Below are 15,964 nucleotides of genomic sequence, written 5' to 3' on the forward strand. Positions count from 1 at the left end.
AACCAACTATTGCCAATGTTATTTTTAGTGAACACCCCCTATATTTAAAATAGAACCGTCTATTCCAATAATCTACTTTAAACTTAGAACTTAGTAAGATGTGTATAAGAGACAGCTATTACTGTACACTGCAAAAGACAATGATGTTGTCTCGAGTAAAGAACAGGTGGGGGCATAACTCTGGACACAGGACAAACGATAGCACATCAATCAGCAATAAAACCCCCCCAGATGAAAAAAAAAATGGGAAAACATATGTGTATCGTGCGTTGTTGAACAGAAAGGTTTTTATTACGGTTTTGAAAGACTCAATACAATCAGCCAATTTGATGTGTTTAGGAATTGTGCTTTCCTTTCTAGGCTTTCAAATGTCAAATAGCACTTCATAATGTAGGCCAACATTCTTCTTTTTTTTTTTTTTTCGTACAATAGACCTTATGTTCTTTACCTTGCTGTAAAATACTACAGTATGCCACATCTTTGGTCTGCATAGATCTGTCACATTTTTCCTTATATATAACTATGTACATTTGGCAGGCATTTAGATATATAGATATCCTGTATTGTTTACTTGTCTACCTTTATTTCCAGGGCTTAATTGCATTCAGACACCTCATTAGTTGTTTCAATGTATTCAAACAGTTTTCAGAGTTTTCTTTTTTTAAATTTGTTTTATTTGGATATAAGTATTATATTGTATAATACCAATGCACTGCTAGTTTTGAATTGCCCAAACATTCTTATTAATACAGATACTTATTTATATATGTAATTATCTTTCATATTATTTTACATACTTATTAATAAATGTACTTATTCAAATAAGTATTTGTATGAATAAATTTACTTATTCAAATATTGTATATGAATAAATTATACTTATACCTACATGTATGTATTCATATAATTATTTATACATGTACATATTCCTACATATGGTTGTTCACACATGTACTTTTATGTAAATGTGGCAAAAACAAGCCGAATCCGTCACTTGTCATAAAAATCAATTTTAGTTATTAATACAGGGTTAAAGATGAAAATAGGAGCTAAACATAGTAAAACAATAATTTAAATCTGACATTTCCTTATGAAGTTACAATCCATTAAACATGCATCTATTTATAGAGCAATATTTGAAAAATCAAAATTTATGATTTCCGGCATTTCTCAGGCGGAAACCATTACAAAATGTTTAAATATTGTTGTTTTAACATTGAAAATTGGGAAAATAACAGCATATCATCATGTGTAGAGTTACTGTATAAAGGTTAGCTTAGTGCAATAAAATAGATTTCAAAAATGTTGACATTCCAGCATGTTTTGGCCATTAACTCTCAAACACGATTTGCGATGAGTGACTGGTTTGGCTTGTCTTTGCCACATATGTACTTATTCATACATGTCCTTTTTCATTCATTTCATTTTTTATAGATACTTATTCATAGACATACATATACATGTATATACTTATTAATACTGTACATGTACTTATTCCTACATATATTGATTGTTCTTGTATTTTCCTTTCAGAACAAGTCGTTCATTTTCCGTGGAGCACCTTGTGACAAGGTCGGCAATATCCTCCAAAGTCTACAAGCAGATTTTCCAAATGCACAGGCTTTGTCTTTCAAGGCAGATGATTCCATCAGGAATGGGGACACACAGTGTATCCTTACTGAAGGATTTTTATGTTTGGAATACTAAAAATGAATCCATACATTTAGTAACATAACAAGCAACCCTATGTGTTAATCTTAGCAGTCTGTGAATAGGAGAGTGGATTGTCACTCAGCATCAAGAAATAATAAGAGTTGAACCAAGGAATGGTTTACCTTCTCAGAGTAAATGGTCAAACATGTTTAGTTTATTAATTGAATTAGTGTTTAGGGATAGAATTTTCTCCATGAATTACTTCTTTGTTGATGTACAACATTAAGTTTATTCTTTACATATTGTCGGTTAGGCAAAACGTTTTTTATTCCTTATTTCGTTTACTTTTTTTTTCAAAGATCATCGGGGGAAGGCAGAATTAAAATAAAAATAAAATTGTGTTTCCTTATTTAGCAAATAGTTTTTGCCAAAAACATCCAGACGGAGGAGAAAATAAAATTTTATTGCTGAATGTAAAATAGGATGGTTAAATGCTTTAAATTTATATGATTAGGAAGAAATATACAGATCTAATCTTTGGAGGTTTGAAGGCAGCAAAGGGCATTATAAAAATAAATAACTTTTATTTTTTTCTGAAATTCCCACTTTTTTTGTGGTGGCGGGTGTGCTAATTGGCCAAAAATAAAATAGTTTTTATTCGAAATCATCAATATGTGCAGTCGGCACATTCACTAAACAAGGTACAGGTATAAGAAAAGTCTTGCCTTAATATTTTAGTATGTGTCACTGAAGGGAAGGTGTTTGGGTAAGAGTTTAAAGTATTCTCTTGTGTGATTACTTGCTAGCTAGATAAACCAACTATTGCCAATGTTATTTTTAGTGAACACCCCCTATATTTAAAATAGAACCGTCTATTCCAATAATCTACTTTAAACTTAGAACTTAGTACTCGGTATCTTAATTACAAAAAAGTTGAGTGAATGTGTAGATATTTTTTTTTTTTTTTTTTAGGGGTTAAATTTTATTTTTTAAAGTTCTAATGTTAAGTCCACCAAACTCAAGCATTTGCACTATATAAGTCTAACATTATTATTATTATTTTTATTATTATTATTATTATTATTATTATTATTGTTATTATTATTATTATTATTGATGTCAATAATACATTGATTTTTAAAAGTTACATATAAAAAAGATTTTTTATCACATGTTCTCTGACAAAAGGAAAACTAACAGTAAGTATTATCACAATACAGACTAATTTATTTTGTCATTGTAATTTGTAATTAAACAAATTGTGCTTATATATAAAATACTTTCTCCTTAGCTTTTATATTTTATTAGACATTTCAGTGAGACAGGTGAATGCCATAGCATCAGAAAACAGCAGGTTCAAAGGTCAAGATGTGCCTAATGCAATATCTATGTTCTACCAGGGTAATGACGTCAATGGATTCTATTATGACAGGCCTTTTCAGAAGGGTGAAGAAGACAAAAACCAACCTATGAAAGTAAATGCTTCAAATTATTAATTAAATTATATTAAAATTGTTATTTTTTTAATTGGATATTCTTATCTTTAGAGCTGTCTTTATCAAGTTTTTTTTTTTATTGACAATGTGTAATGCCCATATATGGGCACGATAATGTCATTTATCCATAGAGTATATGGATATGGTTCTTTATCATTAATGGTTCTTTATCAGTTGATGGCTCTTTATCAGTAATTGTTCTTTATCAGTAATTGTTCTTTATCAGTAATGGTTCTTTATCAGTAATGGTTTTTATCAGTAATGGTTCTTTATCTGTAATGGTTCTATATCAGTAATGGTTCTTTATCAGCAATGGTTCTTTATCAGTATTGGTTCTTTATCAGTTAATGGTTCTTTATCAATAATGCGCTGTTACCCAGCTTGCACTGTTGACGGGTTGTGAAGTGGCGCTCGCTATGTTTCATGGCTTGTAAATCAGATAAATATTGTGGCCACTTCTCATCAACATTGATGGTGGTAACATCAGGCCTGATATACCAAGATATTAAGAAAAAAAAAATGGTTCTTTATCAGTTGATGGTACTTTATCAGTTGATGGTTCTTTATCAGTAATGGTTCTTTATCAGTAATGGTTAGACAAATCCTGTTAAGCTCTGTCCATCAAAGTTTGTTTGACAAAAACATGTGAAAATAAATTTTTAAATATTAAATTCAACTTTACAGGTCTCCCTCTGATTAAGGACCACTTTTGCGAACAGGGTTTCTATAGTCTTTAGCAGCTTTGCCCTCTAATTAGAATAATAAACATAAACAAATTTGTGAATTTGGGACTGCTGAAAAGTGGTCTTTAATTGGAGGTGGTCATTAATTAGAGGGAGACCTGTATTTGCTCACACATGCATTTTTATATAACTATATGAGTGAGTAATATTTTTGTCCATCCCAGAGTATGTGGTTAGATCGCATCACATTAAGGACCAATCTTAGACTACCGGGTGTACTAAAATGGGCGGAAGTTGTTGATATATCGAAAGGGGTAAGTATCACCTGTCTCTATACTTACTTAGGGCGGATGCGGGATCAGGTGGTAGGGGGGAGCATAAGAGTCCACACCACCTCAGCCCCACCATAGTTGAGGCTGAGGTGCGAACATTTTGAGAATAAGGACCTCTAGGGTCTGGAAATTGCACTCTCATACCTTTAAAATCTTACTGGTATACAAATACGCAATTACTGATAACCAATTTTTTTTGGTTGCAGTTTGTGTTGACATTATGTTTTGATATTCATAATTTTCGTATTGTATAATAATTTATTTTAGGATGAAATCAGCCCTATTAAAATTGCGGTGGAGATTATGAGGAAGACTAATAAAGAATTGGAGATGTTGAATTACGAGGCAAAGACTTCTAGTATTGTAGAACCTCTGACAAGGAAACTATCAGGTGTGGTACAAGCCCAGGTGTCAGGTGGAATCAAGGTGTATTGCGACGTGAGTAGCTTGTCCCTCTCTAGCATCATCTTCAATTTCAATTCAATTTTTTTTATTGCTGCCATGTTGAGTCAATATCCACAATTAAACACCAAAAATACATGAAATGGTAACTATTCATCATGAGGTAGGGACATATCACTCCACTAAGGTTGAATGATTTGCATACCCCACCCTAAATTGAGAGGTAGGGGCATTACCCCACTAAAGTTCTAATGTCCTGCATACCATAATCTTAGTTAAACTATGCATCACAAGGTAGGGACGTTACTCCAGCAAAGTATTAAAAACCTGCATACCCCTCAAAAATAGCTGACTAATGCAGTACTTTTCATTTAATTGTTTATGTTGTTATTTTTCACATTTTTGACATTAATGATGGTCTGCCTAAAGAAATGGCCGAAATCGTAATTTCTTGAAAGCTGATATCTCAATACTGTTCTTCAAACAGCTATATATTAAAATGCCTGTAACTTCATAATGAAATGTCAGATTTAAATTATTCTTAAATACACGCCTTCAATTTTTAGTATTTTACCAATTTCCATAATAAGTTTAAAATATGCAAATTAGGTGAGGAGAGCAGAATTGATGCATAAGAACAATGTCATTCATGAATTAATAACCTGGTTCATATCTGCCCTGATTTCCATTCCAGCAGACTAAAAGAACAAGTAACACTTTTCAGACAAAGTCTGTTCAAATATTTTTGTTTATGACAGACTGAACTTGGATTTTGAATGACCAACTGAATGCTCTTTAATCCATTTAATCCATTTTCTTTGCTTAGATTTTCCTGACTGAGTTGTATGCTCAAGAAAATCCAGATGATGATGATGACATTGATGAATTGAAGAGTCTTATGGAGGAGCAGGTAACAATTAATCAATCTATCGATTAAAAAATCAGTAAGGGAGGAAAATCCAGCGTGGAAAGGACGGACCACCCTACCACACAATGCTGAAGCTTAGTTTGATAGGCTAATAGCTCATTCCCCTACATTCAGTAATGAACATGGGACTTTACCTACCTAACAAAATGGAACTAAGGAACATACTACAAATATTTATATAAAGATGTCTGTTAAACAGTTACATTTGTAAAAACATCTGTTGGATGGTGATTTGGATGGCTGAGCGGTTAAGGGAGGGCGCCGCAACCTACAATCATAATATCTGCGCCGGTTTGAACAGCACGCTCGCATATTGGTGGAGAAGTCTTCTCGGATAAGGATTGTAAACCGTAGGCCCAGTGTACACAGTGGTTTGTGTGCGCTATAAATAACCAGTACATATTTCGAGATGAGTAGGGGTTACCCGGTGTACTGGTTCATACAGCGCCTTTTGTGGACAGACAAGAGATAACTGGTACCAGTTTACTGGGTAGCTTAGACACAAAGAGACCCTTAGGGGAGAAGAAAGTTACTGTGATGCTAGCTAGTCCACACCTTGAGCGCTTTGAGACTTCGGTATAAAAGTGCTATAGAAATCTAACCATATTACATTACGTTAATATTCCCCTACAATCACAAATCAGTTTATTCAATCCTACTGATTCTAATTTTAAATTACATTACAAGTAAATATAAAAGGAAATAAGAATTGTAGGATCTGGGATACCTTCATTAAAACCAGAGGTCGAAAGCATGAGAGCCAACCAGCAAATTAAATAATTTATGAAAATTTATAAATTTGTTACCATTTTTTTAACAGCATTTGTTTTTTCATTATTTGTCAGTTGAGGATAATCAGAGAGTGTCTTCTGGTTCATGGTCGTCTAATTGACGACACTCTGCGTCCATTACACGATGAGTTCAAGCGGGTCTTCACAGAACTCAAGCGATCTATTGGACAAGTAAGAATGAAGATAAAAAAAATTATTATTATTATTATTATTATTGTATTTCTGGATGAAATTATTAATAATGTGGTAGAAAACTTAGAATTTTCTAATACGTTTTACTATCTTTATATTTGTTATTACAGTAAAGATTTTTTTTTATTGCTATATACAATTAAACTTGCCTTAGTTGACTTTCCCTTACTCAAGTAATTTCAAAGTTTATCTTACTTTACATGGCAAAATGTTGTGTTTCCATTAATTAACGATCTGTAAAGTTGAATTTTATCTGAGTCTAAGATCTATCTGAGATTGTTTCAAGTAGATAATCATCATCATCAGCCTGTTAGGCCACTTTGCTGGCTGATATTTGGGTATTTGTACACTTTTACCATCTGTTGTCTTAAAATCTTACATTATTATTTTTCTAGGATAACATTCCATCACCCGGCCCACCACCGCAAAGGATTGATTCTCTTTCCAGTTCTGGACCTCTTAAGCCACCAGGCAGAGCGTAAGTGTATCATAATTGACGTATCATGTGTTACATAACAAGTGGAAGACACAAAGCATGAAGGAAAAATATTATTTCTAGTTTCCATAAAATTGCTACAAGCTATTAGCAACAGACGTTGGCAACACTCATACAAATAACAATGCAAATAACTATTATTACATATCTGATAATTTACCAAATTGAAGTTTAACAATAAAATCATTAATTCAAAAGGAAAAAGCAATATTACAGAAATGCCCAATATAAGTGGTCATAACTGCAGTACTATTGTTACTGTACCTAGGCCTAGAATATAGAAAACCTGTAGATAAAGATTGCTTTTGCCAGGGCCTAAGGCTAGGCTTACATTGAAAGGGTTGTTTGAACACTTGCTGTACATTTCTACACAAGAACCGAAAGGTCCACTGATTAATCTCTAATTTCCTGATTATGACGTAATTAATGTCGAAATATTGAATCCCGACACGATGGCGTGCATTTCGATACTTGGAGTATGTATTATACTATCATTTCTACCCAAGTTATGGTTTATTCATTGAACAGACCATGGTTTGGACATCTAGGCACTCTGGATTAGGTTTCAATTTATACATATCCTCAAATTACTTTATGTTGTCATCAAATAAACAACATAAATACTTGACAGTGTTCAGTAGTCAAAATTCCCCTTCAAATTGCATCAACAAATTAAAGTGTGATGATTGTTAAGAAGCTGATGTTTTCGTGTGAATTTTTGCGGATGATTAGTCGGTGGTTACGATTCATCACCAAAAGATTGGTAAAATCAGATTGAACATTATTTATTTTGTGGCTACACTATGCACTTCTATGCACTGAAAATCATTAGTGACAGTTTTAGCAAGTGTATGGAAGCTAGTTATAGGTGATATACTATCACATTCATGCATTACCTGAATTTAAAAAAATTAAAAATTACCAACCAATCCTGAATTAAAAGTGACACTGTACCTACCCTAAATGTAGCTATTTTTTTGACCGAATGCTTTCTTGTTCTGATGTTTATTTAACTTGATAGTGAAAAGTGGTTGTTCTGTAAAAGGAATTTCACTCTGCCCCGCCCCTTTGAATTTTAAATTTGACATCCCTTGTTTATTATGTTAGCTTTTTTCACTTTAATTTATTAAAATATAAAGCATTAGTTCGATAGGCCTTCTATTTACAAGCTCCCTGGAGTTTCTCGGTGGTCAATTTGATTATTTTTATCGTTTACATTGATTTTAATATTCATATGTTTATTATCATCTAATCTTTGCATTTGTTATTGTTAGTATTTATATGAAATTGATTAATGAATATAGAATTTAATTGATCGATTGATTTTAGCCTTGCGAGAATTGATGAAACCCAAGCCCGGGATACCAGATCAAAGAGTGTAATCCAGCTCCCTGAAACTTCAGCGGTAAGCCTAACATTTATTCGTTCATGCTCAAACAAGACATTACTTTGTAGTAGTCTAGCCAACATTAACATTTAGTATATCACTCCTCATGTTCTTGTGGCTGTGTTTAAGCCATTGTTTTGTGTGTAATCTTTCTGCTTCTCCACTGCACTTGTGCTAGGAACAAAGAAGAATACTGACTGGTTTAGAGGCTGTCACTAAACTCATTGATTGCATCATAAACAACACAACCTGGTAACGGCAGTGGCTCCAGAATTTGAGGACAAAGTGTCCGACATGTCCAATGGAGGGGCCCAAATCAAGGGGCCGACTAAAGCCTCGTTAGGGTTCACTAGAAGGGTTTTATGACTTCGTATGTTTGTTCTTTAGACCACAATATTAGGGGTTGGCAACTGAAATAATGTTATTTGGATAGGCAAATTATTATTTTTGATCCGACTACCTCGTCGTGGTGGCAGGATGACAGGGGTCTCCAGGCCTGTCCAACGTTGGAAAAATTCCCCCTACTGCCGTTGGTTCAAAAACTGCCTCTTAAATGTTGAAAGAAATCTTGATAACCCGGTGAATTTGCATTAAACTGTTGTGGATGGTCTATTTATATTTATTAGTTATCAAAATAACAGTCTTCTCTATTTTTGTAGTGTATGTACAACAATTTCTTGATTGAACATCAAAAACTTTAAATTATAGAAAAGTTTTGGTTAAAATTTTAAAAGTATCAAACATTAAGAGTTACATTAAAAGTACTTGAAAAACATCAAAAATCTGTAAAGTCCATAAGTTTCCAATTCAATGTACTTAATTAAAAAACAGGAGTTACTTTTAGAAGCCAGAACATCGACTCTCTTGAGAAAGAACAAAAACAAGGTTTGTTTCTACCTTCTTTGTAAAAAACATTGTGAAAAGTTTCTGCAGCAAAACATCTTTGAACCAGTAGATATTATAAAAACTATTACAACTTAAATTGAAGTGTTTTTTTTTTTTTTGGTTAAAGATATTTTTATTTTATTTTATTATTTTATTAGATTTCAAGTGAAAAATGAGCAAAGAAAATATTTTCGTTACCAATTTGACAGATGCACAAATGATAATTGTTGCTATAATTATCCTAAAAAATTTTTTTGCCCTTCATTTTTTTTAAATACCCATCAGATGAATAAAAATAACCCACAGAGGTCTAGAATGGCAATATCTTACATCAGACAACAGCTTTAGACTAATTTGTAGGGCATTTGGCAAAAAATAAAGATAAATTCACTCACATTTTTTTTAATTCATAAGAAAAAAGCTAAAAAAAAAACCTTTTTAAAGTTTTTTTTTTTGGGTTTTTTTTGCACCCCTATTTTTTTTAGTCAGTTAGGGCCAGGTGGAAGAAGACAAACAAACAATTTTTTTTTCCTTTACATTGCTTACAACATTTTGCCTTTTTTTTTTACGGTCTCGTCTCCTTCAATTTACTTTTCAAATATGTATTTTGATATATGTAGTATATAGACCATGAAATAGTGGGGTAATGCTTACAACATTTCACTGTTTATTTTTTAGTCTTGTCTTCTTGAATTTACTTTTGAAATAGTGGGGTAGATATGTTAGTCTCAATTATACAATCAGTAAAAAGATAGGCAGCTCTGTTAAGACTTACAAACTATACTTAATTGGGTGCACGCTTTCATTCATGAAGTAGGTTGTTATTATTATTGTTATTGCCATCTTTGTAAACATTTTTATAAAAAAAATCATTTTATTCATAATTATGATATATTAAATATATTGATTGACTGTTTTATTTACTATAATTTCTGATAATTTTAAATGGACAATTGAACATGTTATTTCACCTGTTTAAAGGATCACATTACAGGGAGTATATACTAATTTTATTATATAATAATAATAATAATAATAATAATAATAATAATAATAATAATAGCAACAACAACAACAACAACAACAACAATAATGAAAACAACAACAATAATAATAATGATAACAATAATAATAATAATAATAATAATAATAATAATAATAATAATAATTGTCAACTTATATAGTGCATAATGTAAACTACCACTATGACCTTTAGAGCATGGAGTGGGATAAATTATTAAATGTGTCACCTAATAAATAAATAAATAAATGAATATCAACAATAAATATAAATAAGTTATGAATAAAGTTATGTATAAAGCAAACTGCAGAATTTATTTATGTAGTTATTATATATGCATATAAAAATACAAATATAAAATTATTTAAAATAATAGAAAAGTTAATGTAAAATATCAGACCAGCTAACATACATTTTAGAATTTAAAAGCAAATTATCACAAATAGTCATTATACGGATTTATTTTTTTTTTCTCCAAGAAAATTTTTGCCCCATTATTTTGGTTTCTTTTTCTTTTTGCAAGGATCTTTCATCACTTTATTTCTGTTGCTCTACATGTTTAATCTTTTTTTCATTAAAATTCAATTAATTAAAAAAAAATCTTGTATAAGCGAGTCCAATGGCCGACCGGTTAAGGCACTGCAACTTACAGCCATAATAACAGCGCTGGCAATGAACGGCACTCTCACCTATGGTTCTGGTGGTGGTCTCTCGGATAAGGACTAAACCGTAGGCCCAGTGTACACAATTTGGCACGTTCGCTTTAAAGAACCCAGTATATCTTTCGAGACAAGTAGGGAGTTACCCCAGTGTACTGTTCCATTTCTTGTGGACAAACAAGAATACCTGGTACCAGTTGACCAGGTAGCTCAGACATGAAGAAACCCTTAGTTGAGAAGCAAGTATGTAAATCTAATTACTACATTACATTAAGCCCTTGAGAGTATTTTCCCCTTTTTATTTGCGTAAAATTGTTGTATACTGTACTTCTCAATATTTCTCTGTTTAACATTAGAATTAGCAATTTGCATTAACCTTTAGTATACTAATTTCAATGTTTTTAAAATGAAATATTAATTTAATCAATTTTGTACCCTTGTAGATAAAAAAAATTGAGTAATAGAAGATATATTTTTTATAGGTTGGCATGGTGAAGTAATAACATATTGATATTTGCAGTACACACGTAGATAGTTCTGAAAAGAACTGTTGTTTGTTGAGAATGTCCCAACGTTTTGATTGAGTTGCTTCAGTCGTCTTCAGGAGATAATACATAATAAAATATATTCAAATGGAATCTGTTGCTTAGTGTGAAAAATGATTTACATTTCAATCTTAAAGTTCTAGACACAACATCATTTACCATGTTACATAAAGACATAATTTTGTCTTTTTGAGTTGAAAAATTATCTTTATTATTTGTTATTGTTTTTATTCTTAGTACTTTTGATATTACCATTTATTTTATTTATTTTTTGGCTGAAAATTAGTTCATTCTATATTTTTTTTTTCAGTCTTTTAAACACCCAATCCGCAAGTCAACATTCTTCTTGGAACTATGACGGCAAAAATTGTTGACTAATACTTATAATGTATCTTCACTTGCTCTGCCTCAATTGTTCATTCAGCTATGAATGATAAAAATTATTGGTTTAAAATGAAACTTCCTAATCGTTATTAAATTATCTCTATTTCTGATCTCTATATAAAGCTTGCAACTCAGACATTATACAAATCTAATAATATCTACAGATTGTAAAAATTTTCAAAGTAACACTTAATACAACATATTATGTTATTGCATCTATTCAAGTAACTGTCCAAAACACATTTAATTAAACATTTATTGTTTGCAAAAATGTTAATTGCATGCATACTTTTCATATTTTTGTTATCATTTTTCATTATTATTTTCATAAAAATTTAAAAAAATGTAGCATTTGTTGTATTATATTTTATCATTTTTAAATGATAGTACATAAATTATTTATTTCTAATATTGTTATTGCTTATCTTAGATGCATCATTCTGTTTATCATTAAATATTTTGTTATATTACTAATATTGTTATTATTTTTATTACTATTATTTATTTCATGCATATTTTCATTATGTTTATCATTATTTTTTTTTTATGTTGCATTATTATTTTTGTAAATATTTTTAGCCAACACACATTTTGAAATAGCTTTTTAAAATATCATCATTTTTATTATTACTATATATCATATTTATGAACAGTATTTGGATGAAAAATCATATGAATAAATAGTGCCCCCGATCATAGACAACTACACTTCGTAGACATATACGCACTGTACTGTATCTTTTGGTGTTCTTCACTGTAAAAAAAAAGCTATAAGGGTAATAGAAATGTGTATAAATAGTAATGTATGTACTGTATAATAAGATTAATTGAAATCTTTTACATCTTAATTTTTAAGATATACTGTTTGTGTTGAGTTAATAAATACAAACAATCAAACGTAATATCTGGTTTGCCTACTCTGTTTGTTGAACATGTACAATTTAATTCAAGTACATTTGGTTACTTTTTAAGTTGTTATACTTTTTAATTGAAAATTGAAAGATCAAATACTTCTATTGTTAACAGATATTTAAATAATATATTCTCTAAATTAAGTATGAACAATTTTTAATAAACAAATAAAAACTAGTCAAATAACTTTTTTGTTTTTAAAAATTTTGCAACTTCCACAACAACTATCCGTTGCTATGATCATTGCTGCTTTATGCTCTATTTGCTGATAATTGCCAATTGCAACGAGAACAAAAGCTTGTTTCCCCTACCCCATTTGAAATTTGAAGGTAAAGGCATAAAATCTTTTGATCTGTCTCTTTAGAATAAAGTAGTTGATAACTTAACTTAAATTAATTTTGTTAAAATTTAATGAGCATATGAATTAAATGTTCGATGTTGATCCAGATTTTCTAACAGACAGTATATCTTAATAGAATGCATATCTTCCATCTCTGACCCATATATGAGAGTAGTATTACATCATCATGCCAATATATGGGAGTAGTTTTACAATATGGGAATAATATTACATCATCTTGCCCAAATATGGGGGTGGTATTACATCATCATGTCTATATACGGGAGTGGTATTACATCACCATGTCCGTGTATGGGCAAATCACAAATATTTGTAATGTATAGTTTCAGATATCTTTCTGAAGTAATGTTGGTTATTATTGTCTTAAATGTTTTATGTGTTAAATGTAGAACTAAATTGGTACTTACTAGTTGGCTTTCAGTAATATCATTACCATGATTAGATATAGTGTAGAAGGTGTGAAGTCTTCTAACATGCTAAATAACCATTCAATGTTTTTTCATTGCTTTGTTTGCTACCCTGTTGCCGTCTGCTATCATTCCTCCCGTTAAATCTTCTAACCTTCACCCATACCTACACCTGACCAGCTTCGAAACATGGGTCGTAGGACCAGTACGCCTGTTGCTCTACCAACCCGAGATTTAAATTTGACTGTAAGTGGCATTATTAAATCTTTGGACCTCTATTTGTCATAGAAGCTTGTTTTTTATCTGTTGGTATTTATATATTTATTTGATATTTATATATACAAAGAGATACAGTATTTAATTGATGTTATTGTCGGGGATAATAGTAACATATTTTGACACCGTGCTGTTTTTGAAGTCTGACGCTACTTTGCTTCATCATACAAAATCTGATCAAACATCATCTCATGAATTTTACAAACATAAAAGCCCTGTCCAGACTATTAACTTTTATTGAAAAAAAACAAAACATGTGACATGCCCAAATATGGTCATGATGACATCACACCATGACCATATATAAGCATATCATGACTATATATGGGCATAAAGCAGTTTTTTGTCAAAGAATATTTGATAATGTGGACAAGGCCTTATAGTACAGTATATTTACAGATTTAGTTTCATGCAAATTTGTGAAAAATATTTTTAGGTTTCATATAGTTTGCTAGAATTAGATGCAAAGCTTTAAATATAATATGGAAGACAGTCTACAAGCTAGGCCCTGTAGCATTGTAGCTGATAATGCATCTAGTCAGCAGTAAGCCTTTTGTAAATCATGACTTGAATATAAATAATATTTTCAAATTGTTTTCGTAGCCATCTCGCCCTAAGACCTATGTACGAAAACCACGCAAGAATAGTGATCCTGGACTATTACAAGTACAGCAAGATGGTAAGAAACTACAACTCTGTCTTACGAATCATTAAATAGGGCAGTGCATTTGATATAGAAACATGTGATTAATCTAACCCACAGGCAGGGGTCGCCAGCTGGTCCCGGACCCAGAAAAATATTTTTTAAGCCAGAAATAACACATCTAAGTGCCAACTTTTTGCATTTCAACCGTTCAGTTGAAACAGGAGTTCAGCGATAAAACTGAACAGGAACTAACAGTCTTAAAGATCACCACACTTCAGTGATATACTACCAGTTTAGGCGACCGAGCTAATCTGTTCTCGTTACACATAGATGCTTAAAACAATTTTATATAATTGAGGTGTGCCATTAAATTTTAAACTGAATAGTTAGCTTAAGAATGTTTTAGTAATATATTCTAGTATAGATATTGCCGTAATACTTATACTCATAACTTTAGCAATAGTAAGTCCCGTTTATTTTGTTACAATATTTCCGGAGAAAATAAGAAACGAAATAAAATACCTGAGTCCAAGGATTACCAATAGTGAAACACTATTGAGGGTTTTCCAAGCCATGACAGTAGGGAGCCTTTTCGATTGTACGACGACGTAGTGACGTCATATAAAGTCATCTGCGCATGCAGGAACTCTCGCGGTCGCATGGATTCTAGGATGCAATTTAGCCAAGTCTACGTTGTGCAGAGGACGTATAATGAGTGAACCCATTCTAGAGTCGCGTCATCCTGCAATTGCAAAACTCCCTAATGAACAGCTGTTAAATCCTTTGTTCTCGGCAGTGCTTAGTGGAATACTGGTGTCTGACAGCTCCAGCAGCTCTGGGAGCATCTCAAGTGGTTTAGCAGCCTCAAGAATTGCAAAATCTGACAGTTCGAGCAGCCTAGAAACAACAAGCAGTGCCTTTGACCGTACCAGCATGATCTCAAATAGATCAAGTTCTGACGGTGACAATATGTTACCACCACCGCTGCCCAAGAGGGCAACATCAAGGCCTAACTCTGGAACAGGTTTGTATAATCAATTATTATTAATTGGTTTAAATGGTGATGATATACCTAAGCATTTAAAAACCAATGAAGATGTGGGTTTATTCTGTCCAAGACTTGTCCAAGTGATTTTGAAGTTTTGATTTAAATTTTAACCTCTTTATTTTTTAGGGAGCACTTCTTCTGGATCACGTTCCGACTCGCCTATCCCCGATGCTGAACAGCAACCACCAGCAATTCCACCGCGCAAGGTTAGTTTGGAATCGCTTGAGTGCACTGAAGTCTAATATATGCCTGTGTATTGGTGTCATTCTGAAATAATCCAGCATGATATTTACTCAAAAGGAATGCACAGGGAACTTAATTATCTGGAAAATAGTCTAACTTTAGTAACCAAATGAACTTACATAATATATATATATGTCTGGAACTACATGTTGTGCATATGTCTTCACCTATTGATGTTTCTACAGTGTTTCTGTCATTCGCTTCATCTTTGGAAATC

The 15,964-nt window shown here is 31.7% G+C and overlaps 1 protein-coding gene across 1 annotated transcript in view; it reads left to right on the forward strand.

The window, feature by feature from the left end:
• Window positions 1-15,964, forward strand: part of LOC117116478 (dedicator of cytokinesis protein 3-like) — a 97,313-nt gene that overhangs the window by 74,998 nt on the left and 6,351 nt on the right. The window contains exons 37-48 of the mRNA XM_033260536.1: window positions 1,534-1,669; window positions 2,962-3,128; window positions 4,057-4,146; window positions 4,432-4,602; window positions 5,393-5,476; window positions 6,340-6,456; window positions 6,873-6,955; window positions 8,303-8,378; window positions 13,715-13,780; window positions 14,414-14,489; window positions 15,253-15,480; window positions 15,631-15,710. Of these exons, the coding sequence (XP_033116427.1) occupies window positions 1,534-1,669; window positions 2,962-3,128; window positions 4,057-4,146; window positions 4,432-4,602; window positions 5,393-5,476; window positions 6,340-6,456; window positions 6,873-6,955; window positions 8,303-8,378; window positions 13,715-13,780; window positions 14,414-14,489; window positions 15,253-15,480; window positions 15,631-15,710 (1,374 nt within the window). The remainder of the gene's footprint in view (window positions 1-1,533; window positions 1,670-2,961; window positions 3,129-4,056; window positions 4,147-4,431; window positions 4,603-5,392; window positions 5,477-6,339; window positions 6,457-6,872; window positions 6,956-8,302; window positions 8,379-13,714; window positions 13,781-14,413; window positions 14,490-15,252; window positions 15,481-15,630; window positions 15,711-15,964) is intronic.

This window comes from Anneissia japonica, unplaced genomic scaffold, assembly GCF_011630105.1.
Source record: "Anneissia japonica isolate Jap-2015-1 unplaced genomic scaffold, ASM1163010v1 scaffold263_len647688_cov178, whole genome shotgun sequence".
NCBI lineage: Eukaryota > Metazoa > Echinodermata > Crinoidea > Comatulida > Comatulidae > Anneissia > Anneissia japonica.